The sequence below is a fragment of the Camelina sativa genome, chromosome 10 (genome assembly GCF_030686135.1).
Source record: "Camelina sativa cultivar CO46 ecotype springtype chromosome 10, ASM3068613v1".
Classification (NCBI taxonomy): Eukaryota; Viridiplantae; Streptophyta; class Magnoliopsida; order Brassicales; family Brassicaceae; genus Camelina; species Camelina sativa.
The window spans coordinates 18,522,207-18,549,328 of NC_141889.1; the positions used below are offsets into that span (position 1 = coordinate 18,522,207).

A 27,122-nucleotide genomic window follows, 5' to 3' on the forward strand; every position below is an offset into this window, starting at 1 on the left:
GTCAGAATGTGTGACAATCCAATGCATTTGACTAGTTGTAAGAGTTCGGGATGAATTTGGAGTGTTTAGACAACACTTCAACCCGTTTTATCCCAAAACAGGCTTAAACCGAGAAAGCGGGGTAAAACCGTGACAAAACATTTATTCAAAGCCGTAAACAGCTATGTTACTCTTTCTAGGGTCATAATATGTATCAATCCAATGTATTTGACTAATTATAAGAGTTCAGGTTGAATTTGGAGTTTTTAGACACCACTTTTACCCAGTTTGTCCCGAAACAGGCTAAAACCGAGAAATCATTGATTCAAAGCAGTAACCAGCTTTGTTACTATTTCTAAGGGTCAGAATGTGAGACAATCCAATCCATTTGACTAGTTGTAAGAGTTCGGGATGAATTTGGAGTGTTTAGACAACACTTAATCCCGTTTTATCCCAAAACAGGCTTAAACCGAGAAAACAGGCTAAAACCAAGAGAAAACATTTATTCAAAGCCGTAAACAGCTTTGTTACTCTTTCTAGGGTCATAATATGTATCATTCCCATGTATTTGACTACTTATAAGAGTTCGGGTTGAATTTGGAGTGTTTAGACACCACTTTTAGCCATTTTGTCCCGAAACAGGCTTAAACCGAGAAAACATTGATTCGAAGCAGTAAACAGCTTTGTTACTGCTTCTAGGATCAGAATGTGTGACCATCCAATGCATTGACTAGTTCTAAGAGTTCGGGATGAATTTGGAGTGTTTAGACAACACTTGGAGTGTTTAGACACCACTTTTAGCCATTTTAATGTATTTGACTAATTATAAGAGTTCGGGTTGAATTTGGAGTGTTTAGACACCACTTTTAGCCATTTTGTCCCGAAACAGGATTAAACCGAGAAAACATTGATTCGAAGCAGTAAACAGCTTTGTTACTGTTTCTAGGGTCAGAATGTGTGACAATCTAATGCATTGACTAGTTCTAAGAGTTCGGGATGAATTTTGAGTGTTTAGACAACACTAAAACCCGTTTTATCCCAAAACAAGCTTAAACCGTGAAAACAGGCTAAAACCGAGAGAAAACATTGATTCAAAGCAGTAAAACGCTATATTACTCTTTCTTGGGTCATAATATGTATCAATCCAATGTATTTGACTAATAATAAGAGTTCAGGTTGAATTTGGAGTTTTTAGACACCACTTTTCCCATTTTGTCCCGAAACAGGCTAAAACCGAGAAATCATTGATTCAAAGCAGTAACCAGCTTTATTATTATTTCTAAGGGTCAGAATGTGTGACAATCCAATCCATTTGACTAGTTGTAAGAGTTCGGGATGAATTTGGAGTGTTTAGACAACACTTCAACCCGTTTTATCCCAAAACAAGCTTAAACCAAGAAAACATGCTAAACCTGAGAGAAAACATTTATTTAAAGCTGTAAACAGCTATTTTACTCTTTCTAGGGTCATAATATGTATCAATCCAATGTATTTGACTAATTATAAGAGTTCAGGTTGAATTTGGAGTTTTTAGACACCACTTTTACCCAGTTTGTCCCGAAACAGGCTAAAACCGAGAAATCATTGATTCAAAGCAGTAACCAGCTTTGTTACTATTTCTAAGGGTCAGAATGTGAGACAATCCAATCCATTTGACTAGTTGTAAGAGTTCGGGATGAATTTGGAGTGTTTAGACAACACTTAATCCCGTTTTATCCCAAAACAGGCTTAAACCGAGAAAACAGGCTAAAACCAAGAGAAAACATTTATTCAAAGCCGTAAACAGCTTTGTTACTCTTTCTAGGGTCATAATATGTATCATTCCCATGTATTTGACTACTTATAAGAGTTCGGGTTGAATTTGGAGTGTTTAGACACCACTTTTAGCCATTTTGTCCCGAAACAGGCTTAAACCGAGAAAACATTGATTCGAAGCAGTAAACAGCTTTGTTACTGCTTCTAGGATCAGAATGTGTGACCATCCAATGCATTGACTAGTTCTAAGAGTTCGGGATGAATTTGGAGTGTTTAGACAACACTTGGAGTGTTTAGACACCACTTTTAGCCATTTTAATGTATTTGACTAATTATAAGAGTTCGGGTTGAATTTGGAGTGTTTAGACACCACTTTTAGCCATTTTGTCCCGAAACAGGATTAAACCGAGAAAACATTGATTCGAAGCAGTAAACAGCTTTGTTACTGTTTCTAGGGTCAGAATGTGTGACAATCTAATGCATTGACTAGTTCTAAGAGTTCGGGATGAATTTTGAGTGTTTAGACAACACTAAAACCCGTTTTATCCCAAAACAAGCTTAAACCGTGAAAACAGGCTAAAACCGAGAGAAAACATTGATTCAAAGCAGTAAAACGCTATATTACTCTTTCTTGGGTCATAATATGTATCAATCCAATGTATTTGACTAATAATAAGAGTTCAGGTTGAATTTGGAGTTTTTAGACACCACTTTTCCCATTTTGTCCCGAAACAGGCTAAAACCGAGAAATCATTGATTCAAAGCAGTAACCAGCTTTATTATTATTTCTAAGGGTCAGAATGTGTGACAATCCAATCCATTTGACTAGTTGTAAGAGTTCGGGATGAATTTGGAGTGTTTAGACAACACTTCAACCCGTTTTATCCCAAAACAGGCTTAAACCAAGAAAACATGCTAAACCTGAGAGAAAACATTTATTCAAAGCTGTAAACAGCTATTTTACTCTTTCTAGGGTCATGATATGTATCATTCCAATGTATTTGACTAATTATAAGAGTTCGGGTTGAATTTGGAGTGTTTAGACACCACTTTTAGCCATTTTGTCCCGAAAGAGGCTTAAACCGAGAAAACATTGATTCGAAGCAGTAAACAACTTTGTTACTGTTTCTAGGGTAGGAATGTGTGACAATCCAATGCGTTGACTAATTCTAAGAGTTCGGGATGAATTTTGAGTGTTTAGCCAACACTAAAACCCGTTTTATCCCAAAACAAGCTTAAACCGTGAAAACAGGCTAAAACCGAGAGAAAACATTGATTCAAAGCGGTAAAACGCTATATTACTCTTTCTAGGGTCATAATATGTATCAATCCAATGTATTTGACTAATTATAAGAGTTCAGGTTGAATTTGGAGTTTTTAGACACCACTTTTACCCATTTTGTCCCGAAACAGGCTAAAACCGAGAAAACGTTGATTCTAAGCAGTAAACAGCTTTCTTACTGCTTCTAGCGTCAGAATGTGTGACAATCCAATGCATTTGACTAGTTGTAAGAGTTCGGGATGAATTTGGAGTGTTTAGACAACACTTCAACCCGTTTTATCCCAAAACAGGCTTAAACCGAGAAAGCGGGGTAAAACCGTGACAAAACATTTATTCAAAGCCGTAAACAGCTATGTTACTCTTTCTAGGGTCATAATATGTATCAATCCAATGTATTTGACTAATTATAAGAGTTCAGGTTGAATTTGGAGTTTTTAGACACCACTTTTACCCAGTTTGTCCCGAAACAGGCTAAAACCGAGAAATCATTGATTCAAAGCAGTAACCAGCTTTGTTACTATTTCTAAGGGTCAGAATGTGAGACAATCCAATCCATTTGACTAGTTGTAAGAGTTCGGGATGAATTTGGAGTGTTTAGACAACACTTAATCCCGTTTTATCCCAAAACAGGCTTAAACCGAGAAAACAGGCTAAAACCAAGAGAAAACATTTATTCAAAGCCGTAAACAGCTATGTTACTCTTTCTAGGGTCATAATATGTATCATTCCAATGTATTTGACTACTTATAAGAGTTCGGGTTGAATTTGGAGTGTTTAGACACCACTTTTAGCCATTTTGTCCCGAAACAGGCTTAAACCGAGAAAACATTGATTCGAAGCAGTAAACAGCTTTGTTACTGCTTCTAGGATCAGAATGTGTGACAATCCAATGCATTGACTAGTTCTAAGAGTTCGGGATGAATTTGGAGTGTTTAGACAACACTTGGAGTGTTTAGACACCACTTTTAGCCATTTTAATGTATTTGACTAATTATAAGAGTTCTGGTTGAATTTAGAGTGTTTAGACACCACTTTTAGCCATTTTGTCCCGAAACAGGATTAAACCGAGAAAACATTGATTCGAAGCAGTAAACAGCTTTGTTACTGTTTCTAGGGTCAGAATGTGTGACAATCTAATGCATTGACTAGTTCTAAGAGTTCGGGATGAATTTTGAGTGTTTAGACAACACTAAAACCCGTTTTATCCCAAAACAAGCTTAAACCGTGAAAACAGGCTAAAACCGAGAGAAAACATTGATTCAAAGCGGTAAAACGCTATATTACTCTTTCTAGGGTCATAATATGTATCAATCCATTGTATTTGACTAATTATAAGAGTTCAGGTTGAATTTGGAGTTTTTAGACACCACTTTTCCCATTTTGTCCCGAAACAGGCTAAAACCGAGAAATCATTGATTCAAAGCAGTAACCAGCTTTATTATTATTTATAAGGGTCAGAATGTGTGACAATCCAATCCATTTGACTAGTTGTAAGAGTTCGGGATGAATTTGGAGTGTTTAGACAACACTTCAACCCGTTTTATCCCAAAACAGGCTTAAACTGGGAAAACAGGCTAAAACCGAGAGAAAACATTTATTCAAAGCCGTAAACAGCTATGTTACTCTTTCTAGGGTCATAATATATATCATTCCAATGTATTTGACTAATTATAAGAGTTCGGGTTGAATTTGGAGTGTTTAGACACCACTTTTAGCCATTTTGTCCCGAAACAGGATTAGACCGAGAAAACATTGATTCGAAGCAGTAAACAGCTTTGTTACTGTTTCTAGGGTCAGTGTTGGTTTAAGCGGAATTAGGTTTAGAATTGTAAGAGTGAAGAGAGTTTGATGGGTGAAGAACAAAGAGCATAATGAGAGAAAATGATATATTCATTTGATTGTTTTACAACATATGATAACAACTTAAATAGGGAGGCCAACTAGGGCAACCTCCTTTACGAAAATAGAAACAAGGGAAAGAGACATTAAGAGAGAGAGGGAAGCGTTCCCAAGCTTGATAGCGACATGTCCTAAGTCAACTTGCCCACATGTGATCGGTTCTCCTTCCTTCCTCCTAACGGCTCGATTAGAAGCTTCTTGATCAATTGATGGGCCTTCGTGGACCTCATTGCTTCCACTCTCCTTATGAACTTAAGAGGCTCGGCCTTATTGCAAGAGTGTACGGACTGTACGGACGTCCGTACCGTATGGCCTAGCCCCAAGGGTTCATGGTCACTAAAGTTCCATGGTCGATACTCCCCCTCAAGCTTAGCCAAGTGAAACGGCTAAGCTTGGAACCCATGAAGGATCACCTCATTAAAAACCTCAACATAGAAAACCACATGGGACAAAACTATGCTAAGGAAAAGAGTGTGATCCCCATGGATTAGAGGAGTTTCTCATGGATGTGTGGGATCTACTAGTCCAAGTTTGCTGTAGATGTATTCGCAAACTTGAAAACTAGTAGCCTTGGTGAAAATGTCAGCCAACTGATCTTTACTCGGAGTGTGGCATGGCAAGACTACGCCTTCTTCAATCTTTTCTCGCACTTTATGACAATCTACCTCAATGTGCTTAGTCCTCTCATGGAAGACCGGGTTGGTTGCTATATGTATTGCTGCCTTATTGTCACAGTGCATAGTGATTGGTTGATCCAACTCCACTCCAAGATCCTTAAGGAGGCCTTTGAGCCATGTGAGCTCGTTGGTCAGCTTCTTCATAGCCCTATATTCCGACTCAGCACTTGATTGAGACACAACTTTCTGTTTCTTCGACTTCCAGGTTACTAGGTTGCCTCCAACAAATGTACAATACCCTGTCGTGGACCTCCTATCAATTGTATCACCCGCGTAGTCCGCATCACAGTAGCCGACCAGTTCCGTATTGTTGTTCTTTCCCATCCAAATGCCTCGCTCCGGGCTCCCCTTGAGATAGCATAGGATCCGCTCGAGCGTTTGCCAGTCAAAGTTTGTTGGAGCTGTCATGTGTTGGCTGACTTGATTCACCGCATAACATATGTCCGGCCTCGTGATCGTAAGATAGATAAGTTTTCCCACCAGCCTACGGTAGCGTCCCACATCTTCGTATGGTTCGTGCAACTTGTTAACCGGAGCACCGGGTGTTGGCTTCTCCCCCTTTCGCTTGACCTGGTAACCTTCCTCAAGTGGCGTGGACACAGGTCTGGCTCGCCTTATGGAGCCGGAGAACTTTACCCGGGGCAACAATGTGTTCTAAACCTGGTGGAGGGTGCATGTACACTTCCTCGGTCAGCTCCCCCTGAAGAAAGGCGTTCTTGACGTCCATTTGACATAGTTCCCAAGAGAGATTAGTGGCCAAGGACAGGACGACCCGGACGGTGTGGAGTTTGGCAACCGGAGCAAATGTGTCCGTATAGTCAAGCCCATAGGTTTGGGAAAAGCCGCGTGCCACCAAGCGGGCTTTGTAGCGCTCTACTTCTCCAGTGCTAAGATATTTAATAGTGAAAACCCACTTGGAGCTGACGGCCTTCTTACCTTGAGGAAGATCGGCCTCGGTCCACGTCCGGTTCCTGACCATCGCCTTTGTTTCATCTTCCACCGCATCAAGCCATTCTTTATATTGCTTAGCTTCCTCGTAGGTTTGAGGAACAAAGTGCGCATCAAGCTTACCAAGGAAAGCGGCGTGATCCGAGGAAAGAAGGTCAAGCGAACACACGGCCTGAATGGGGTGGGCGACAGCCTGATTGTTGTAGTATACCCTCTTATCCTTCCATGTAGACGGGTGAGACTTAATACGGTTGCTCCGTCTGGGTAGGAACTGGGTGGTAGGCTGGTCTGACTGATCAGGAGGATCAATCCTATCCTCACCACTTGTAAGGTAGTCTTCTGTCAAGGTTGTTGGTCCGGTAGGAGCCACCGTTGTTGGCGGTACTGTGAGCTCAGGTTCCTGGACAGACGGTGGACTTCCAGCATGTGCGTCATCCGGTTGACTCGATGACACGGGTAATGGATCAGCACTTGTGGTCTCTTGGTTGTCAAGTGATGTTGGTTTGGTGATGCCCAAATGGTCAAGGAGAAACCGCAAGTTGGCGGCTCGGTCAGAATTGGACTGAGATAGGTTTTTTAAACCTTCCCAGTCCTTCTTGTCGTAATAACCTTGTTGTTCAAGGAACTTTACATCTCTTGAGACGAGAGTGCGGCCGGTGATTGGATCATAACACTTGTATCCTTTTTGACTCGTTGAATAGCCGATGAACATGCTTCTAGTGCTCTTAGCCTCAAGTTTATTCCTTTGTTCTCCAGGTACTAGGACAAAACAGACACACCCAAACACACGTAAGTGATCAAGAGATGGTTTAATTTTGTTCAGTACCTCATACGGTGATATGTCATTTAAGACTTTTGTTGGTGTCCTATTGATCAAGTAACACGCTGTCATGACCGCATCTCCCCAAAACCTCTTGGTGACATTCGAATGAAACATCATCGACCGGGCTACCTCCATCAAATGTCGATTTTTCCTCTCGGCCACTCCATTTTGTTGAGGCGTGTAGGGGCAACTGGTTTGTTGGAGGATTCCATGCTTGGCTAGGTGCTCTTTAAGTTTGTGGCTTGTATATTCACCTCCATTATCAGATCTTAGTACCTTTATTTTAGCGTTGAATTGATTAGTAACATAATTCTGAAAATTTACAAAGGCATCATAAACTCTATCTTTGGATGGTAACAAGGTGAGCCAAGTATATTTAGATTTTTCATCAATAAATGTCACAAAATACTTGTTATTATCCCTAGATAGGCAAGGAGATGTCCACACATCCGAATGTACTAAATCAAAGCAATTTTCATAAATAGTACTTGATTTGGGAAAGATGGCCTTGCAATGTTTACCAAGAATACAAGACTCACAAGTAGAGTTATCAAAAGAGACATTAGGCAACATTAGTTCAAATGCACGAGAGTGAGAGTGGCCTAATCTAGCATGCCAAACATCACTTAGACTATTATTAAGGTTTGAAATAAACGAAAACGATTTTGGAGGGCTTGCAGCTTTCTCTAGGACATAGAGATCTCCTCTAGCATCTCCTTCTCCCAAGACCTTTCCACTTTCAATATCCTGAAAATGTACACTGTTAGGTCCAAAAATAGCATAACAGTTCAAATCTGTAGTAGCTTTCTTCACCGATAAGAGGTTAGAGGTGAATGAGGGCATAAAGAAGGCTTTAGAACTTTTATCAAACAGTTTTAGTTCACCTATTCCTTTAACCTGTACTCGGTCCCCATTAGCAATAATAACATTACCTAGAGCCGGTTTTATGTTGTGAATAAGACTAGGATTACTAATCATATGGTGAGAAGCACCCGAGTCAACAACAAGAGAGGTACTAGGTTTTGAAACAAAGAAAGTGGTACCGGAGTCCTTTAGTGCGGCAATGGACTTGATGAGGGCCTCTAGATCCGACTTTCTCACCAAGTCTCCAAGAGAGGCTGCCATGGCCGTGGCTGCTGCATCTCCTTGGTTCGCTGTTCCGGTGCCTTGACCGCTTGATCCTCCTTGCGATAGGTTAGCCTTGAACTTAGCCGGCTTGAGGTGTGGGTAGAGAACCCAACATTTGTCTTTCAGGTGCCCCCTCTTCTTGCAATGGTCGCATACAATCGTTTTCCGGTCTTCATGCCTGTACACTCCCTTGTTGGCCATAGCCAAGTCCTCCTTACCGCTAAACAGGCCTAGCGACCCTTGCTCCTTTTGGACTTGAGAACATACATCTTCAAGTGTTGGGAGCTTGTCACCGCGGAGGATGTGTTTGATAAGGTCGTTGAATGCCGTATTCAGAGTGAGGAGGAGACCAAAGACTTTGTCTTGTTCCTTTCTTTCATTGAGGATGGCCGGATCTATTGTGCTTGGCCGGAGCATTTCTAGTTCGGCCCAAAGGGACCTAAACTTGCCGAAGTGCTTTGTGAACTCCAAGTCTTCTTGGTGGAGGCTGTTGATGGCCTTCTTTACTTCAAACACTCGGGTCAAGTTGGTCACATTTCCGTACACGTTCGCAAGTGTCTCCCACAACTCCTTGGCCGTCTCACAGTACGAGTATGCCTCAAGGATCGGAGCATCGAGCGAATTTTGAAGAATGGCAAGCACGGTCTGATCTTCTTGGAACCATTTGACTTCCTTCTCGAGTTCAGCCTCCTTGTCTTCTTCTTCTTCTTTACCGTCGTTCTTGGTGGCTTTCTTGGGGAGTTGGTCCGTCTCAACGTGGATCCATAGCCCCCGGCCACTCAAGCGGTCTTTGTGGTTCTTTTCCACAGCAAATAGTTGGCCCCTTTTAGGACCACTGGAGTAACAATAGGTTTATTAGTATCCATTAGTAAGATTTGCAAGATAGAGCTAAGTATTAGCGAGAGAGAAAGAGAGTCTAAAGAGACGAGAGAAAGAGATTGAAGGAAATAAAAGTATAAGAGAGAATCAGAGTAGGTCTAGATGTTTAAAGATCAAAGAACATGCTCTGATACCATGTTGGTTTAAGCGGAATTAGGTTTAGAATTGTAAGAGTGAAGAGAGTTTGATGGGTGAAGAACAAAGAGCATAATGAGAGAAAATGATATATTCATTTGATTGTTTTACAACATATGACAACAACTTAAATAGGGAGGCCAACTAGGGCAACCTCCTTTACGAAAATAGAAACAAGGGAAAGAGACATTAAGAGAGAGAGGGAAGCGTTCCCAAGCTTGATAGCGACATGTCCTAAGTCAACTTGCCCACATGTGATCGGTTCTCCCTCCTTCCTCCTAACGGCTCGATTAGAAGCTTCTTGATCAAATGATGGGCCTTCGTGGACCTCATTGCTTCCACTCTCCTTATGACCTTAAGAGGCTCGACCTTATTGCAAGAGTGTACGGACTGTACAGACGTTCGTACCGTATGGCCTAGCCCCAAGGGTTCATGGTCACTAAAGTTCCATGGTCGATAGTCAGAATGTGTGACAGTCTAATGCATTGACTAGTTCTAAGAGTTCGGGATGAATTTCGAGTGTTTAGACAACACTAAAACCCGTTTTATCCCAAAACAAGGTTAAACCGAGAAAACAGGCTAAAACCGAGAGAAAACATTGATTCAAAGCAGTAAAACGCTATATTACTCTTTCTAGGGTCATAATATGTATCAATCCAATGTATTTGACTAATTATAAGAGTTCAGGTTGAATTTGGAGTTTTTAGACACCACTTTTACCCATTTTGTCCCGAAAGAGGCTAAAACCGAGAAATCATTGATTCAATGCAGTAACCAGCTTTGTTACTATTTCTAAGGGTCAGAATGTGTGACAATCCAATCCATTTTGACTAGTTGTAAGAGTTTGGGATGAATTTGGAATGTTTAGACAACACTTCAACCCGTTTTATCCCAAAACAGGCTTAAACCGAGAAAACAGGCTAAAACCGAGAGAAAACATTTATTCAAAGCCGTAAAAAGCTATGTTACTCTTTCTAGGGTCATAATATGTATCATTCCAATGTATTTGACTAATTATAAGAGTTTGGGTTGAATTTGGAGTGTTTAGACACCACTTTTAGCCATTTTGTCCCGAAACAGGCTTAAACCGAGAAAACATTGATTTGAAGCAGTAAACAGCTTTGTTACTGTTTCTAGGGTCAGAATGTGTGACAATCCAATGCATTGACTAGTTCTAAGAGTTCGGGATGAATTTCGAGTGTTTAGACAACACTAAAACCCGTTTTATCCCAAAACAAGCTTAAACCGAGAAAACAAGCTAAAACCGAGAGAAAACATTGATTCAAAGTTGTAAAACGCTATATTACTCTTTCTAGGGTCATAATATGTATCATTCCAATGTATTTGACTAATTATAAGAGTTCGGGTCGAATTTGGAGTGTTTAGACACCACTTTTAGCCATTTTGTCTAAAAACAGGCTAAAACCAAGAAAATATTGATTAGAAGCAGTAAATAGCTCTGTTACTGTTTCTAGGGTCAGAATGTGTGACAATCCAATCCATTTGCCTAATTGTAAGAGTTCAGGATGAATTTGGAGTGTTTAGACAACACTTAATCCCGTTTTATCCCAAAACAGGCTTAAACCGAGAAAACAGGCTAAAACCAAGAGAAAACATTTATTCAAAGCCGTAAACAGCTATGTTACTCTTTCTAGGGTCATAATATGTATCATTCCAATGTATTTTACTACTTATAAGAGTTCGGATTGAATTTGGAGTGTTTAGACACCACTTTTAGCCATTTTGTCCCGAAACAGGCTTAAACCGAGAAAACATTGATTCGAAGCAGTAAACAGCTTTGTTACTGCTTCTAGGGTCAGAATGTGTGACAATCCAATGCATTGACTAGTTCTAAGAGTTCGGGATGAATTTGGAGTGTTTAGACAACACTTAAACCCGTTTTATCCCAAAACAGGCTTAAACCAAGAAAACATGCTAAACCTGAGAGAAAACATTTATTCAAAGCTGTAAACAGCTATTTTACTCTTTCTAGGGTCATAATATTTATCATTCCAATGTATTTGACTAATTATAAGAGTTCGGGTTGAATTTGGAGTGTTTAGACACCACTTTTAGCCATTTTGTCCCGAAAGAGGCTTAAACCGAGAAAACATTGATTCGAAGCAGTAAACAACTTTGTTACTGTTTCTAGGGTAGGAATGTGTGACAATCCAATGCGTTGACTAATTCTAAGAGTTCGGGATGAATTTTGAGTGTTTAGCCAACACTAAAACCCGTTTTATCCCAAAACAAGCTAAAACCGTGAAAACAGGCTAAAACCGAGAGAAAACATTGATTCAAAGCGGTAAAACGCTATATTACTCTTTCTAGGGTCATAATATGTATCAATCCAATGTATTTGACTAATTATAAGAGTTCAGGTTGAATTTGGAGTTTTTAGACACCACTTTTAGCCATTTTGTCCCGAAACAGGCTAAAACCGAGAAAACGTTGATTCTAAGCAGTAAACAGCTTTCTTACTGTTTCTAGGGTCAGAATGTGTGACAATCTAATGCATTTGACTAGTTGTAAGAGTTCGGGATGAATTTGGAGTGTTTAGACAACACTTCAACCCGTTTTATCCCAAAACAGGCTTAAACCGAGAAAGCGGGGTAAAACCGTGACAAAACATTTATTCAAAGCCGTAAACAGCTATGTTACTCTTTCTAGGGTCATAATATGTATCAATCCAATGTATTAATATGTATCAATCCAATGTATTTGACTAATTATAAGAGTTCAGGTTGAATTTGGAGTTTTTAGACACCACTTTTACCCAGTTTGTCCCGAAACAGGCTAAAACCGAGAAATCATTGATTCAAAGCAGTAACCAGCTTTGTTACTATTTCTAAGGGTCAGAATGTGTGACAATCCAATCCATTTGACTAGTTGTAAGAGTTCGGGATGAATTTGGAGTGTTTAGACAACACTTCAACCCGTTTTATCCCAAAACAGGCTTAAACTGGGAAAACAGGCTAAAACCGAGAGAAAACATTTATTCAAAGCCGTAAACAGCTATGTTACTCTTTCTAGGGTCATAATATATATCATTCCAATGTATTTGACTAATTATAAGAGTTCGGGTTGAATTTGGAGTGTTTAGACACCACTTTTAGCCATTTTGTCCCGAAACAGGATTAGACCGAGAAAACATTGATTCGAAGCAGTAAACAGCTTTGTTACTGTTTCTAGGGTCAGTGTTGGTTTAAGCGGAATTAGGTTTAGAATTGTAAGAGTGAAGAGAGTTTGATGGGTGAAGAACAAAGAGCATAATGAGAGAAAATGATATATTCATTTGATTGTTTTACAACATATGATAACAACTTAAATAGGGAGGCCAACTAGGGCAACCTCCTTTACGAAAATAGAAACAAGGGAAAGAGACATTAAGAGAGAGAGGGAAGCGTTCCCAAGCTTGATAGCGACATGTCCTAAGTCAACTTGCCCACATGTGATCGGTTCTCCTTCCTTCCTCCTAACGGCTCGATTAGAAGCTTCTTGATCAATTGATGGGCCTTCGTGGACCTCATTGCTTCCACTCTCCTTATGACCTTAAGAGGCTCGGCCTTATTGCAAGAGTGTACGGACTGTACGGACGTCCGTACCGTATGGCCTAGCCCCAAGGGTTCATGGTCACTAAAGTTCCATGGTCGATACTCCCCCTCAAGCTTAGCCAAGTGAAACGGCTAAGCTTGGAACCCATGAAGGATCACCTCATTAAAAACCTCAACATAGAAAACCACATGGGACAAAACTATGCTAAGGAAAAGAGTGTGATCCCCATGGATTAGAGGAGTTTCTCATGGATGTGTGGGATCTACTAGTCCAAGTTTGCTGTAGATGTATTCGCAAACTTGAAAACTAGTAGCCTTGGTGAAAATGTCAGCCAACTGATCTTTACTCGGAGTGTGGCATGGCAAGACTACGCCTTCTTCAATCTTTTCTCGCACTTTATGACAATCTACCTCAATGTGCTTAGTCCTCTCATGGAAGACCGGGTTGGTTGCTATATGTATTGCTGCCTTATTGTCACAGTGCATAGTGATTGGTTGATCCAACTCCACTCCAAGATCCTTAAGGAGGCCTTTGAGCCATGTGAGCTCGTTGGTCAGCTTCTTCATAGCCCTATATTCCGACTCAGCACTTGATTGAGACACAACTTTCTGTTTCTTCGACTTCCAGGTTACTAGGTTGCCTCCAACAAATGTACAATACCCTGTCGTGGACCTCCTATCAATTGTATCACCCGCGTAGTCCGCATCACAGTAGCCGACCAGTTCCGTATTGTTGTTCTTTCCCATCCAAATGCCTCGCTCCGGGCTCCCCTTGAGATAGCATAGGATCCGCTCGAGCGTTTGCCAGTCAAAGTTTGTTGGAGCTGTCATGTGTTGGCTGACTTGATTCACCGCATAACATATGTCCGGCCTCGTGATCGTAAGATAGATAAGTTTTCCCACCAGCCTACGGTAGCGTCCCACATCTTCGTATGGTTCGTGCAACTTGTTAACCGGAGCACCGGGTGTTGGCTTCTCCCCCTTTCGCTTGACCTGGTAACCTTCCTCAAGTGGCGTGGACACAGGTCTGGCTCGCCTTATGGAGCCGGAGAACTTTACCCGGGGCAACAATGTGTTCTAAACCTGGTGGAGGGTGCATGTACACTTCCTCGGTCAGCTCCCCCTGAAGAAAGGCGTTCTTGACGTCCATTTGACATAGTTCCCAAGAGAGATTAGTGGCCAAGGACAGGACGACCCGGACGGTGTGGAGTTTGGCAACCGGAGCAAATGTGTCCGTATAGTCAAGCCCATAGGTTTGGGAAAAGCCGCGTGCCACCAAGCGGGCTTTGTAGCGCTCTACTTCTCCAGTGCTAAGATATTTAATAGTGAAAACCCACTTGGAGCTGACGGCCTTCTTACCTTGAGGAAGATCGGCCTCGGTCCACGTCCGGTTCCTGACCATCGCCTTTGTTTCATCTTCCACCGCATCAAGCCATTCTTTATATTGCTTAGCTTCCTCGTAGGTTTGAGGAACAAAGTGCGCATCAAGCTTACCAAGGAAAGCGGCGTGATCCGAGGAAAGAAGGTCAAGCGAACACACGGCCTGAATGGGGTGGGCGACAGCCTGATTGTTGTAGTATACCCTCTTATCCTTCCATGTAGACGGGTGAGACTTAATACGGTTGCTCCGTCTGGGTAGGAACTGGGTGGTAGGCTGGTCTGACTGATCAGGAGGATCAATCCTATCCTCACCACTTGTAAGGTAGTCTTCTGTCAAGGTTGTTGGTCCGGTAGGAGCCACCGTTGTTGGCGGTACTGTGAGCTCAGGTTCCTGGACAGACGGTGGACTTCCAGCATGTGTGTCATCCGGTTGACTCGATGACACGGGTAATGGATCAGCACTTGTGGTCTCTTGGTTGTCAAGTGATGTTGGTTTGGTGATGCCCAAATGGTCAAGGAGAAACCGCAAGTTGGCGGCTGGGTCAGAATTGGACTGAGATAGGTCTTTTAAACCTTCCCAGTCCTTCTTGTCGTAATAACCTTGTTGTTCAAGGAACTTTACATCTCTTGAGACGAGAGTGCGGCCGGTGATTGGATCATAACACTTGTATCCTTTTTGACTCGTTGAATAGCCGATGAACATGCTTCTAGTGCTCTTAGCCTCAAGTTTATTCCTTTGTTCTCCAGGTACTAGGACAAAACAGACACACCCAAACACACGTAAGTGATCAAGAGATGGTTTAATTTTGTTCAGTACCTCATAAGGTGATATGTCATTTAAGACTTTTGTTGGTGTCCTATTGATCAAGTAACACGCTGTCATGACCGCATCTCCCCAAAACCTCTTGGTGACATTCGAATGAAACATCATCGACCGGGCTACCTCCATCAAATGTCGATTTTTCCTCTCGGCCACTCCATTTTGTTGAGGCGTGTAGGGGCAACTGGTTTGTTGGAGGATTCCATGCTTGGCTAGGTGCTCTTTAAGTTTGTGGCTTGTATATTCACCTCCATTATCAGATCTTAGTACCTTTATTTTAGCGTTGAATTGATTAGTAACATAATTCTGAAAATTTACAAAGGCATCATAAACTCTATCTTTGGATGGTAACAAGGTGAGCCAAGTATATTTAGATTTTTCATCAATAAATGTCACAAAATACTTGTTATTATCCCTAGATAGGCAAGGAGATGTCCACACATCCGAATGTACTAAATCAAAGCAATTTTCATAAATAGTACTTGATTTGGGAAAGATGGCCTTGCAATGTTTACCAAGAATACAAGACTCACAAGTAGAGTTATCAAAAGAGACATTAGGCAACATTAGTTCAAATGCACGAGAGTGAGAGTGGCCTAATCTAGCATGCCAAACATCACTTAGACTATTATTAAGGTTTGAAATAAACGAAAACGATTTTGGAGGGCTTGCAGCTTTCTCTAGGACATAGAGATCTCCTCTAGCATCTCCTTCTCCCAAGACCTTTCCACTTTCAATATCCTGAAAATGTACACTGTTAGGTCCAAAAATAGCATAACAGTTCAAATCTGTAGTAGCTTTCTTCACCGATAAGAGGTTAGAGGTGAATGAGGGCATAAAGAAGGCTTTAGAACTTTTATCAAACAGTTTTAGTTCACCTATTCCTTTAACCTGTACTCGGTCCCCATTAGCAATAATAACATTACCTAGAGCCGGTTTTATGTTGTGAATAAGACTAGGATTACTAATCATATGGTGAGAAGCACCCGAGTCAACAACAAGAGAGGTACTAGGTTTTGAAACAAAGAAAGTGGTACCGGAGTCCTTTAGTGCGGCAATGGACTTGATGAGGGCCTCTAGATCCGACTTTCTCACCAAGTCTCCAAGAGAGGCTGCCATGGCCGTGGCTGCTGCATCTCCTTGGTTCGCTGTTCCGGTGCCTTGACCGCTTGATCCTCCTTGCGATAGGTTAGCCTTGAACTTAGCCGGCTTGAGGTGTGGGTAGAGAACCCAACATTTGTCTTTCAGGTGCCCCCTCTTCTTGCAATCGTCGCATACAATCGTTTTCCGGTCTTCATGCCTGTACACTCCCTTGTTGGCCATAGCCAAGTCCTCCTTACCGCTAAACAGGCCTAGCGACCCTTGCTCCTTTTGGACTTGAGAACATACATCTTCAAGTGTTGGGAGCTTGTCACCGCGGAGGATGTGTTTGATAAGGTCGTTGAATGCCGTATTCAGAGTGAGGAGGAGACCAAAGACTTTGTCTTGTTCCTTTCTTTCATTGAGGATGGCCGGATCTATTGTGCTTGGCCGGAGCATTTCTAGTTCGGCCCAAAGGGACCTAAACTTGCCGAAGTGCTTTGTGAACTCCAAGTCTTCTTGGTGGAGGCTGTTGATGGCCTTCTTTACTTCAAACACTCGGGTCAAGTTGGTCACATTTCCGTACACGTTCGCAAGTGTCTCCCACAACTCCTTGGCCGTCTCACAGTACGAGTATGCCTCAAGGATCGGAGCATCGAGCGAATTTTGAAGAATGGCAAGCACGGTCTGATCTTCTTGGAACCATTTGACTTCCTTCTCGAGTTCAGCCTCCTTGTCTTCTTCTTCTTCTTTACCGTCGTTCTTGGTGGCTTTCTTGGGGAGTTGGTCCGTCTCAACGTGGATCCATAGCCCCCGGCCACTCAAGCGGTCTTTGTGGTTCTTTTCCACAGCAAATAGTTGGCCCCTTTTAGGACCACTGGAGTAACAATAGGTTTATTAGTATCCATTAGTAAGATTTGCAAGATAGAGCTAAGTATTAGCGAGAGAGAAAGAGAGTCTAAAGAGACGAGAGAAAGAGATTGAAGGAAATAAAAGTATAAGAGAGAATCAGAGTAGGTCTAGATGTTTAAAGATCAAAGAACATGCTCTGATACCATGTTGGTTTAAGCGGAATTAGGTTTAGAATTGTAAGAGTGAAGAGAGTTTGATGGGTGAAGAACAAAGAGCATAATGAGAGAAAATGATATATTCATTTGATTGTTTTACAACATATGACAACAACTTAAATAGGGAGGCCAACTAGGGCAACCTCCTTTACGAAAATAGAAACAAGGGAAAGAGACATTAAGAGAGAGAGGGAAGCGTTCCCAAGCTTGATAGCGACATGTCCTAAGTCAACTTGCCCACATGTGATCGGTTCTCCCTCCTTCCTCCTAACGGCTCGATTAGAAGCTTCTTGATCAAATGATGGGCCTTCGTGGACCTCATTGCTTCCACTCTCCTTATGACCTTAAGAGGCTCGACCTTATTGCAAGAGTGTACGGACTGTACAGACGTTCGTACCGTATGGCCTAGCCCCAAGGGTTCATGGTCACTAAAGTTCCATGGTCGATAGTCAGAATGTGTGACAGTCTAATGCATTGACTAGTTCTAAGAGTTCGGGATGAATTTCGAGTGTTTAGACAACACTAAAACCCGTTTTATCCCAAAACAAGGTTAAACCGAGAAAACAGGCTAAAACCGAGAGAAAACATTGATTCAAAGCAGTAAAACGCTATATTACTCTTTCTAGGGTCATAATATGTATCAATCCAATGTATTTGACTAATTATAAGAGTTCAGGTTGAATTTGGAGTTTTTAGACACCACTTTTACCCATTTTGTCCCGAAAGAGGCTAAAACCGAGAAATCATTGATTCAATGCAGTAACCAGCTTTGTTACTATTTCTAAGGGTCAGAATGTGTGACAATCCAATCCATTTTGACTAGTTGTAAGAGTTTGGGATGAATTTGGAATGTTTAGACAACACTTCAACCCGTTTTATCCCAAAACAGGCTTAAACCGAGAAAACAGGCTAAAACCGAGAGAAAACATTTATTCAAAGCCGTAAAAAGCTATGTTACTCTTTCTAGGGTCATAATATGTATCATTCCAATGTATTTGACTAATTATAAGAGTTTGGGTTGAATTTGGAGTGTTTAGACACCACTTTTAGCCATTTTGTCCCGAAACAGGCTTAAACCGAGAAAACATTGATTTGAAGCAGTAAACAGCTTTGTTACTGTTTCTAGGGTCAGAATGTGTGACAATCCAATGCATTGACTAGTTCTAAGAGTTCGGGATGAATTTCGAGTGTTTAGACAACACTAAAACCCGTTTTATCCCAAAACAAGCTTAAACCGAGAAAACAAGCTAAAACCGAGAGAAAACATTGATTCAAAGTTGTAAAACGCTATATTACTCTTTCTAGGGTCATAATATGTATCATTCCAATGTATTTGACTAATTATAAGAGTTCGGGTCGAATTTGGAGTGTTTAGACACCACTTTTAGCCATTTTGTCTAAAAACAGGCTAAAACCAAGAAAATATTGATTAGAAGCAGTAAATAGCTCTGTTACTGTTTCTAGGGTCAGAATGTGTGACAATCCAATCCATTTGCCTAATTGTAAGAGTTCAGGATGAATTTGGAGTATTTAGACAACACTTAATCCCGTTTTATCCCAAAACAGGCTTAAACCGAGAAAACAGGCTAAAACCAAGAGAAAACATTTATTCAAAGCCGTAAACAGCTATGTTACTCTTTCTAGGGTCATAATATGTATCATTCCAATGTATTTTACTACTTATAAGAGTTCGGGTTGAATTTGGAGTGTTTAGACACCACTTTTAGCCATTTTGTCCCGAAACAGGCTTAAACCGAGAAAACATTGATTCGAAGCAGTAAACAGCTTTGTTACTGCTTCTAGGGTCAGAATGTGTGACAATCCAATGCATTGACTAGTTCTAAGAGTTCGGGATGAATTTGGAGTGTTTAGACAACACTTAAACCCGTTTTATCCCAAAACAGGCTTAAACCAAGAAAACATGCTAAACCTGAGAGAAAACATTTATTCAAAGCTGTAAACAGCTATTTTACTCTTTCTAGGGTCATAATATGTATCATTCCAATGTATTTGACTAATTATAAGAGTTCGGGTTGAATTTGGAGTGTTTAGACACCACTTTTAGCCATTTTGTCCCGAAAGAGGCTTAAACCGAGAAAACATTGATTCGAAGCAGTAAACAACTTTGTTACTGTTTCTAGGGTAGGAATGTGTGACAATCCAATGCGTTGACTAATTCTAAGAGTTCGGGATGAATTTTGAGTGTTTAGCCAACACTAAAACCCGTTTTATCCCAAAACAAGCTTAAACCGTGAAAACAGGCTAAAACCGAGAGAAAACATTGATTCAAAGCGGTAAAACGCTATATTACTCTTTCTAGGGTCATAATATGTATCAATCCAATGTATTTGACTAATTATAAGAGTTCAGGTTGAATTTGGAGTTTTTAGACACCACTTTTAGCCATTTTGTCCCGAAACAGGCTAAAACCGAGAAAACGTTGATTCTAAGCAGTAAACAGCTTTCTTACTGTTTCTAGGGTCAGAATGTGTGACAATCTAATGCATTTGACTAGTTGTAAGAGTTCGGGATGAATTTGGAGTGTTTAGACAACACTTCAACCCGTTTTATCCCAAAACAGGCTTAAACCGAGAAAGCGGGGTAAAACCGTGACAAAACATTTATTCAAAGCCGTAAACAGCTATGTTACTCTTTCTAGGGTCATAATATGTATCAATCCAATGTATTTGACTAATTATAAGAGTTCAGGTTGAATTTGGAGTTTTTAGACACCACTTTTACCCAGTTTGTCCCGAAACAGGCTAAAACCGAGAAATCATTGATTCAAAGCAGTAACCAGCTTTGTTACTATTTCTAAGGGTCAGAATGTGTGACAATCCAATCCATTTGACTAGTTGTAAGAGTTCGGGATGAATTTGGAGTGTTTAGACAACACTTCAACCCGTTTTATCCCAAAACAGGCTTAAACTGGGAAAACAGGCTAAAACCGAGAGAAAACATTTATTCAAAGCCGTAAACAGCTATGTTACTCTTTCTAGGGTCATAATATATATCATTCCAATGTATTTGACTAATTATAAGAGTTCGGGTTGAATTTGGAGTGTTTAGACACCACTTTTAGCCATTTTGTCCCGAAACAGGATTAGACCGAGAAAACATTGATTCGAAGCAGTAAACAGCTTTGTTACTGTTTCTAGGGTCAGTGTTGGTTTAAGCGGAATTAGGTTTAGAATTGTAAGAGTGAAGAGAGTTTGATGGGTGAAGAACAAAGAGCATAATGAGAGAAAATGATATATTCATTTGATTGTTTTACAACATATGATAACAACTTAAATAGGGAGGCCAACTAGGGCAACCTCCTTTACGAAAATAGAAACAAGGGAAAGAGACATTAAGAGAGAGAGGGAAGCGTTCCCAAGCTTGATAGCGACATGTCCTAAGTCAACTTGCCCACATGTGATCGGTTCTCCTTCCTTCCTCCTAACGGCTCGATTAGAAGCTTCTTGATCAATTGATGGGCCTTCGTGGACCTCATTGCTTCCACTCTCCTTATGACCTTAAGAGGCTCGGCCTTATTGCAAGAGTGTACGGACTGTACGGACGTCCGTACCGTATGGCCTAGCCCCAAGGGTTCATGGTCACTAAAGTTCCATGGTCGATACTCCCCCTCAAGCTTAGCCAAGTGAAACGGCTAAGCTTGGAACCCATGAAGGATCACCTCATTAAAAACCTCAACATAGAAAACCACATGGGACAAAACTATGCTAAGGAAAAGAGTGTGATCCCCATGGATTAGAGGAGTTTCTCATGGATGTGTGGGATCTACTAGTCCAAGTTTGCTGTAGATGTATTCGCAAACTTGAAAACTAGTAGCCTTGGTGAAAATGTCAGCCAACTGATCTTTACTCGGAGTGTGGCATGGCAAGACTACGCCTTCTTCAATCTTTTCTCGCACTTTATGACAATCTACCTCAATGTGCTTAGTCCTCTCATGGAAGACCGGGTTGGTTGCTATATGTATTGCTGCCTTATTGTCACAGTGCATAGTGATTGGTTGATCCAACTCCACTCCAAGATCCTTAAGGAGGCCTTTGAGCCATGTGAGCTCGTTGGTCAGCTTCTTCATAGCCCTATATTCCGACTCAGCACTTGATTGAGACACAACTTTCTGTTTCTTCGACTTCCAGGTTACTAGGTTGCCTCCAACAAATGTACAATACCCTGTCGTGGACCTCCTATCAATTGTATCACCCGCGTAGTCCGCATCACAGTAGCCGACCAGTTCCGTATTGTTGTTCTTTCCCATCCAAATGCCTCGCTCCGGGCTCCCCTTGAGATAGCATAGGATCCGCTCGAGCGTTTGCCAGTCAAAGTTTGTTGGAGCTGTCATGTGTTGGCTGACTTGATTCACCGCATAACATATGTCCGGCCTCGTGATCGTAAGATAGATAAGTTTTCCCACCAGCCTACGGTAGCGTCCCACATCTTCGTATGGTTCGTGCAACTTGTTAACCGGAGCACCGGGTGTTGGCTTCTCCCCCTTTCGCTTGACCTGGTAACCTTCCTCAAGTGGCGTGGACACAGGTCTGGCTCGCCTTATGGAGCCGGAGAACTTTACCCGGGGCAACAATGTGTTCTAAACCTGGTGGAGGGTGCATGTACACTTCCTCGGTCAGCTCCCCCTGAAGAAAGGCGTTCTTGACGTCCATTTGACATAGTTCCCAAGAGAGATTAGTGGCCAAGGACAGGACGACCCGGACGGTGTGGAGTTTGGCAACCGGAGCAAATGTGTCCGTATAGTCAAGCCCATAGGTTTGGGAAAAGCCGCGTGCCACCAAGCGGGCTTTGTAGCGCTCTACTTCTCCAGTGCTAAGATATTTAATAGTGAAAACCCACTTGGAGCTGACGGCCTTCTTACCTTGAGGAAGATCGGCCTCGGTCCACGTCCGGTTCCTGACCATCGCCTTTGTTTCATCTTCCACCGCATCAAGCCATTCTTTATATTGCTTAGCTTCCTCGTAGGTTTGAGGAACAAAGTGCGCATCAAGCTTACCAAGGAAAGCGGCGTGATCCGAGGAAAGAAGGTCAAGCGAACACACGGCCTGAATGGGGTGGGCGACAGCCTGATTGTTGTAGTATACCCTCTTATCCTTCCATGTAGACGGGTGAGACTTAATACGGTTGCTCCGTCTGGGTAGGAACTGGGTGGTAGGCTGGTCTGACTGATCAGGAGGATCAATCCTATCCTCACCACTTGTAAGGTAGTCTTCTGTCAAGGTTGTTGGTCCGGTAGGAGCCACCGTTGTTGGCGGTACTGTGAGCTCAGGTTCCTGGACAGACGGTGGACTTCCAGCATGTGCGTCATCCGGTTGACTCGATGACACGGGTAATGGATCAGCACTTGTGGTCTCTTGGTTGTCAAGTGATGTTGGTTTGGTGATGCCCAAATGGTCAAGGAGAAACCGCAAGTTGGCGGCTCGGTCAGAATTGGACTGAGATAGGTCTTTTAAACCTTCCCAGTCCTTCTTGTCGTAATAACCTTGTTGTTCAAGGAACTTTACATCTCTTGAGACGAGAGTGCGGCCGGTGATTGGATCATAACACTTGTATCCTTTTTGACTCGTTGAATAGCCGATGAACATGCTTCTAGTGCTCTTAGCCTCAAGTTTATTCCTTTGTTCTCCAGGTACTAGGACAAAACAGACACACCCAAACACACGTAAGTGATCAAGAGATGGTTTAATTTTGTTCAGTACCTCATAAGGTGATATGTCATTTAAGACTTTTGTTGGTGTCCTATTGATCAAGTAACACGCTGTCATGACCGCATCTCCCCAAAACCTCTTGGTGACATTCGAATGAAACATCATCGACCGGGCTACCTCCATCAAATGTCGATTTTTCCTCTCGGCCACTCCATTTTGTTGAGGCGTGTAGGGGCAACTGGTTTGTTGGAGGATTCCATGCTTGGCTAGGTGCTCTTTAAGTTTGTGGCTTGTATATTCACCTCCATTATCAGATCTTAGTACCTTTATTTTAGCGTTGAATTGATTAGTAACATAATTCTGAAAATTTACAAAGGCATCATAAACTCTATCTTTGGATGGTAACAAGGTGAGCCAAGTATATTTAGATTTTTCATCAATAAATGTCACAAAATACTTGTTATTATCCCTAGATAGGCAAGGAGATGTCCACACATCCGAATGTACTAAATCAAAGCAATTTTCATAAATAGTACTTGATTTGGGAAAGATGGCCTTGCAATGTTTACCAAGAATACAAGACTCACAAGTAGAGTTATCAAAAGAGACATTAGGCAACATTAGTTCAAATGCACGAGAGTGAGAGTGGCCTAATCTAGCATGCCAAACATCACTTAGACTATTATTAAGGTTTGAAATAAACGAAAACGATTTTGGAGGGCTTGCAGCTTTCTCTAGGACATAGAGATCTCCTCTAGCATCTCCTTCTCCCAAGACCTTTCCACTTTCAATATCCTGAAAATGTACACTGTTAGGTCCAAAAATAGCATAACAGTTCAAATCTGTAGTAGCTTTCTTCACCGATAAGAGGTTAGAGGTGAATGAGGGCATAAAGAAGGCTTTAGAACTTTTATCAAACAGTTTTAGTTCACCTATTCCTTTAACCTGTACTCGGTCCCCATTAGCAATAATAACATTACCTAGAGCCGGTTTTATGTTGTGAATAAGACTAGGATTACTAATCATATGGTGAGAAGCACCCGAGTCAACAACAAGAGAGGTACTAGGTTTTGAAACAAAGAAAGTGGTACCGGAGTCCTTTAGTGCGACAATGGACTTGATGAGGGCCTCTAGATCCGACTTTCTCACCAAGTCTCCAAGAGAGGCTGCCATGGCCGTGGCTGCTGCATCTCCTTGGTTCGCTGTTCCGGTGCCTTGACCGCTTGATCCTCCTTGCGATAGGTTAGCCTTGAACTTAGCCGGCTTGAGGTGTGGGTAGAGAACCCAACATTTGTCTTTCAGGTGCCCCCTCTTCTTGCAATGGTCGCATACAATCGTTTTCCGGTCTTCATGCCTGTACACTCCCTTGTTGGCCATAGCCAAGTCCTCCTTACCGCTAAACAGGCCTAGCGACCCTTGCTCCTTTTGGACTTGAGAACATACATCTTCAAGTGTTGGGAGCTTGTCACCGCGGAGGATGTGTTTGATAAGGTCGTTGAATGCCGTATTCAGAGTGAGGAGGAGACCAAAGACTTTGTCTTGTTCCTTTCTTTCATTGAGGATGGCCGGATCTATTGTGCTTGGCCGGAGCATTTCTAGTTCGGCCCAAAGGGACCTAAACTTGCCGAAGTGCTTTGTGAACTCCAAGTCTTCTTGGTGGAGGCTGTTGATGGCCTTCTTTACTTCAAACACTCGGGTCAAGTTGGTCACATTTCCGTACACGTTCGCAAGTGTCTCCCACAACTCCTTGGCCGTCTCACAGTACGAGTATGCCTCAAGGATCGGAGCATCGAGCGAATTTTGAAGAATGGCAAGCACGGTCTGATCTTCTTGGAACCATTTGACTTCCTTCTCGAGTTCAGCCTCCTTGTCTTCTTCTTCTTCTTTACCGTCGTTCTTGGTGGCTTTCTTGGGGAGTTGGTCCGTCTCAACGTGGATCCATAGCCCCCGGCCACTCAACGCGGTCTTTGTGGTTCTTTTCCACAGCAAATAGTTGGCCCCTTTTAGGACCACTGGAGTAACAATAGGTTTATTAGTATCCATTAGTAAGATTTGCAAGATAGAGCTAAGTATTAGCGAGAGAGAAAGAGAGTCTAAAGAGACGAGAGAAAGAGATTGAAGGAAATAAAAGTATAAGAGAGAATCAGAGTAGGTCTAGATGTTTAAAGATCAAAGAACATGCTCTGATACCATGTTGGTTTAAGCGGAATTAGGTTTAGAATTGTAAGAGTGAAGAGAGTTTGATGGGTGAAGAACAAAGAGCATAATGAGAGAAAATGATATATTCATTTGATTGTTTTACAACATATGACAACAACTTAAATAGGGAGGCCAACTAGGGCAACCTCCTTTACGAAAATAGAAACAAGGGAAAGAGACATTAAGAGAGAGAGGGAAGCGTTCCCAAGCTTGATAGCGACATGTCCTAAGTCAACTTGCCCACATGTGATCGGTTCTCCCTCCTTCCTCCTAACGGCTCGATTAGAAGCTTCTTGATCAAATGATGGGCCTTCGTGGACCTCATTGCTTCCACTCTCCTTATGACCTTAAGAGGCTCGGCCTTATTGCAAGAGTGTACGGACTGTACAGACGTTCGTACCGTATGGCCTAGCCCCAAGGGTTCATGGTCACTAAAGTTCCATGGTCGATAGTCAGAATGTGTGACAGTCTAATGCATTGACTAGTTCTAAGAGTTCGGGATGAATTTCGAGTGTTTAGACAACACTAAAACCCGTTTTATCCCAAAACAAGGTTAAACCGAGAAAACAGGCTAAAACCGAGAGAAAACATTGATTCAAAGCAGTAAAACGCTATATTACTCTTTCTAGGGTCATAATATGTATCAATCCAATGTATTTGACTAATTATAAGAGTTCAGGTTGAATTTGGAGTTTTTAGACACCACTTTTACCCATTTTGTCCCGAAAGAGGCTAAAACCGAGAAATCATTGATTCAATGCAGTAACCAGCTTTGTTACTATTTCTAAGGGTCAGAATGTGTGACAATCCAATCCATTTTGACTAGTTGTAAGAGTTTGGGATGAATTTGGAATGTTTAGACAACACTTCAACCCGTTTTATCCCAAAACAGGCTTAAACCGAGAAAACAGGCTAAAACCGAGAGAAAACATTTATTCAAAGCCGTAAAAAGCTATGTTACTCTTTCTAGGGTCATAATATGTATCATTCCAATGTATTTGACTAATTATAAGAGTTTGGGTTGAATTTGGAGTGTTTAGACACCACTTTTAGCCATTTTGTCCCGAAACAGGCTTAAACCGAGAAAACATTGATTTGAAGCAGTAAACAGCTTTGTTACTGTTTCTAAGGTCAGAATGTGTGACAATCCAATGCATTGACTAGTTCTAAGAGTTCGGGATGAATTTCGAGTGTTTAGACAAAACTAAAACCCGTTTTATCCCAAAACAAGCTTAAACCGAGAAAACAAGCTAAAACCGAGAGAAAACATTGATTCAAAGTTGTAAAACGCTATATTACTCTTTCTAGGGTCATAATATGTATCATTCCAATGTATTTGACTAATTATAAGAGTTCGGGTCGAATTTGGAGTGTTTAGACACCACTTTTAGCCATTTTGTCTAAAAACAGGCTAAAACCAAGAAAATATTGATTAGAAGCAGTAAATAGCTCTGTTACTGTTTCTAGGGTCAGAATGTGTGACAATCCAATCCATTTGCCTAATTGTAAGAGTTCAGGATGAATTTGGAGTGTTTAGACAACACTTAATCCCGTTTTATCCCAAAACAGGCTTAAACCGAGAAAACAGGCTAAAACCAAGAGAAAACATTTATTCAAAGCCGTAAACAGCTATGTTACTCTTTCTAGGGTCATAATATGTATCATTCCAATGTATTTTACTACTTATAAGAGTTCGGGTTGAATTTGGAGTGTTTAGACACCACTTTTAGCCATTTTGTCCCGAAATAGGCTTAAACCGAGAAAACATTGATTCGAAGCAGTAAACAGCTTTGTTACTGCTTCTAGGGTCAGAATGTGTGACAATCCAATGCATTGACTAGTTCTAAGAGT

The 27,122-nt window shown here is 41.6% G+C and overlaps 1 protein-coding gene across 1 annotated transcript; it reads right to left on the bottom strand.

Moving 5' to 3' along the window:
• Nucleotides 1-14,065: 14,065 nt before the first annotated feature.
• LOC147936251 (uncharacterized) lies at nt 14,066-16,798 on the bottom strand. The gene is made up of 3 exons (XM_087468651.1): nt 16,297-16,798; nt 15,793-16,185; nt 14,066-15,189 (listed from the first exon to the last, which is right to left on the bottom strand). The coding sequence occupies exons 1-3, from the start codon at nt 16,796-16,798 to the stop codon at nt 14,066-14,068; spliced, it is 2,019 nt and encodes a 672-aa protein (XP_087324777.1).
• Between the last annotated feature and the right edge of the window lie 10,324 nt (nt 16,799-27,122).

Coding starts and splice junctions, on each gene's coding strand:
- LOC147936251 (XM_087468651.1), bottom strand. CDS start 16,798: ATGCTCCGGCCAAGCACAATAGATCCGGCCATCCTCAATGAAAGAAAG. Junction 16,186..16,296: donor TGCCGCACTAAAGGACTCCG/GTACCACTTTCT, acceptor AACCGGCTCTAG/GTAATGTTATTATTGCTAAT. Junction 15,190..15,792: donor CTCTTTTGATAACTCTACTT/GTGAGTCTTGTA, acceptor GTTTTGTCCTAG/TACCTGGAGAACAAAGGAAT.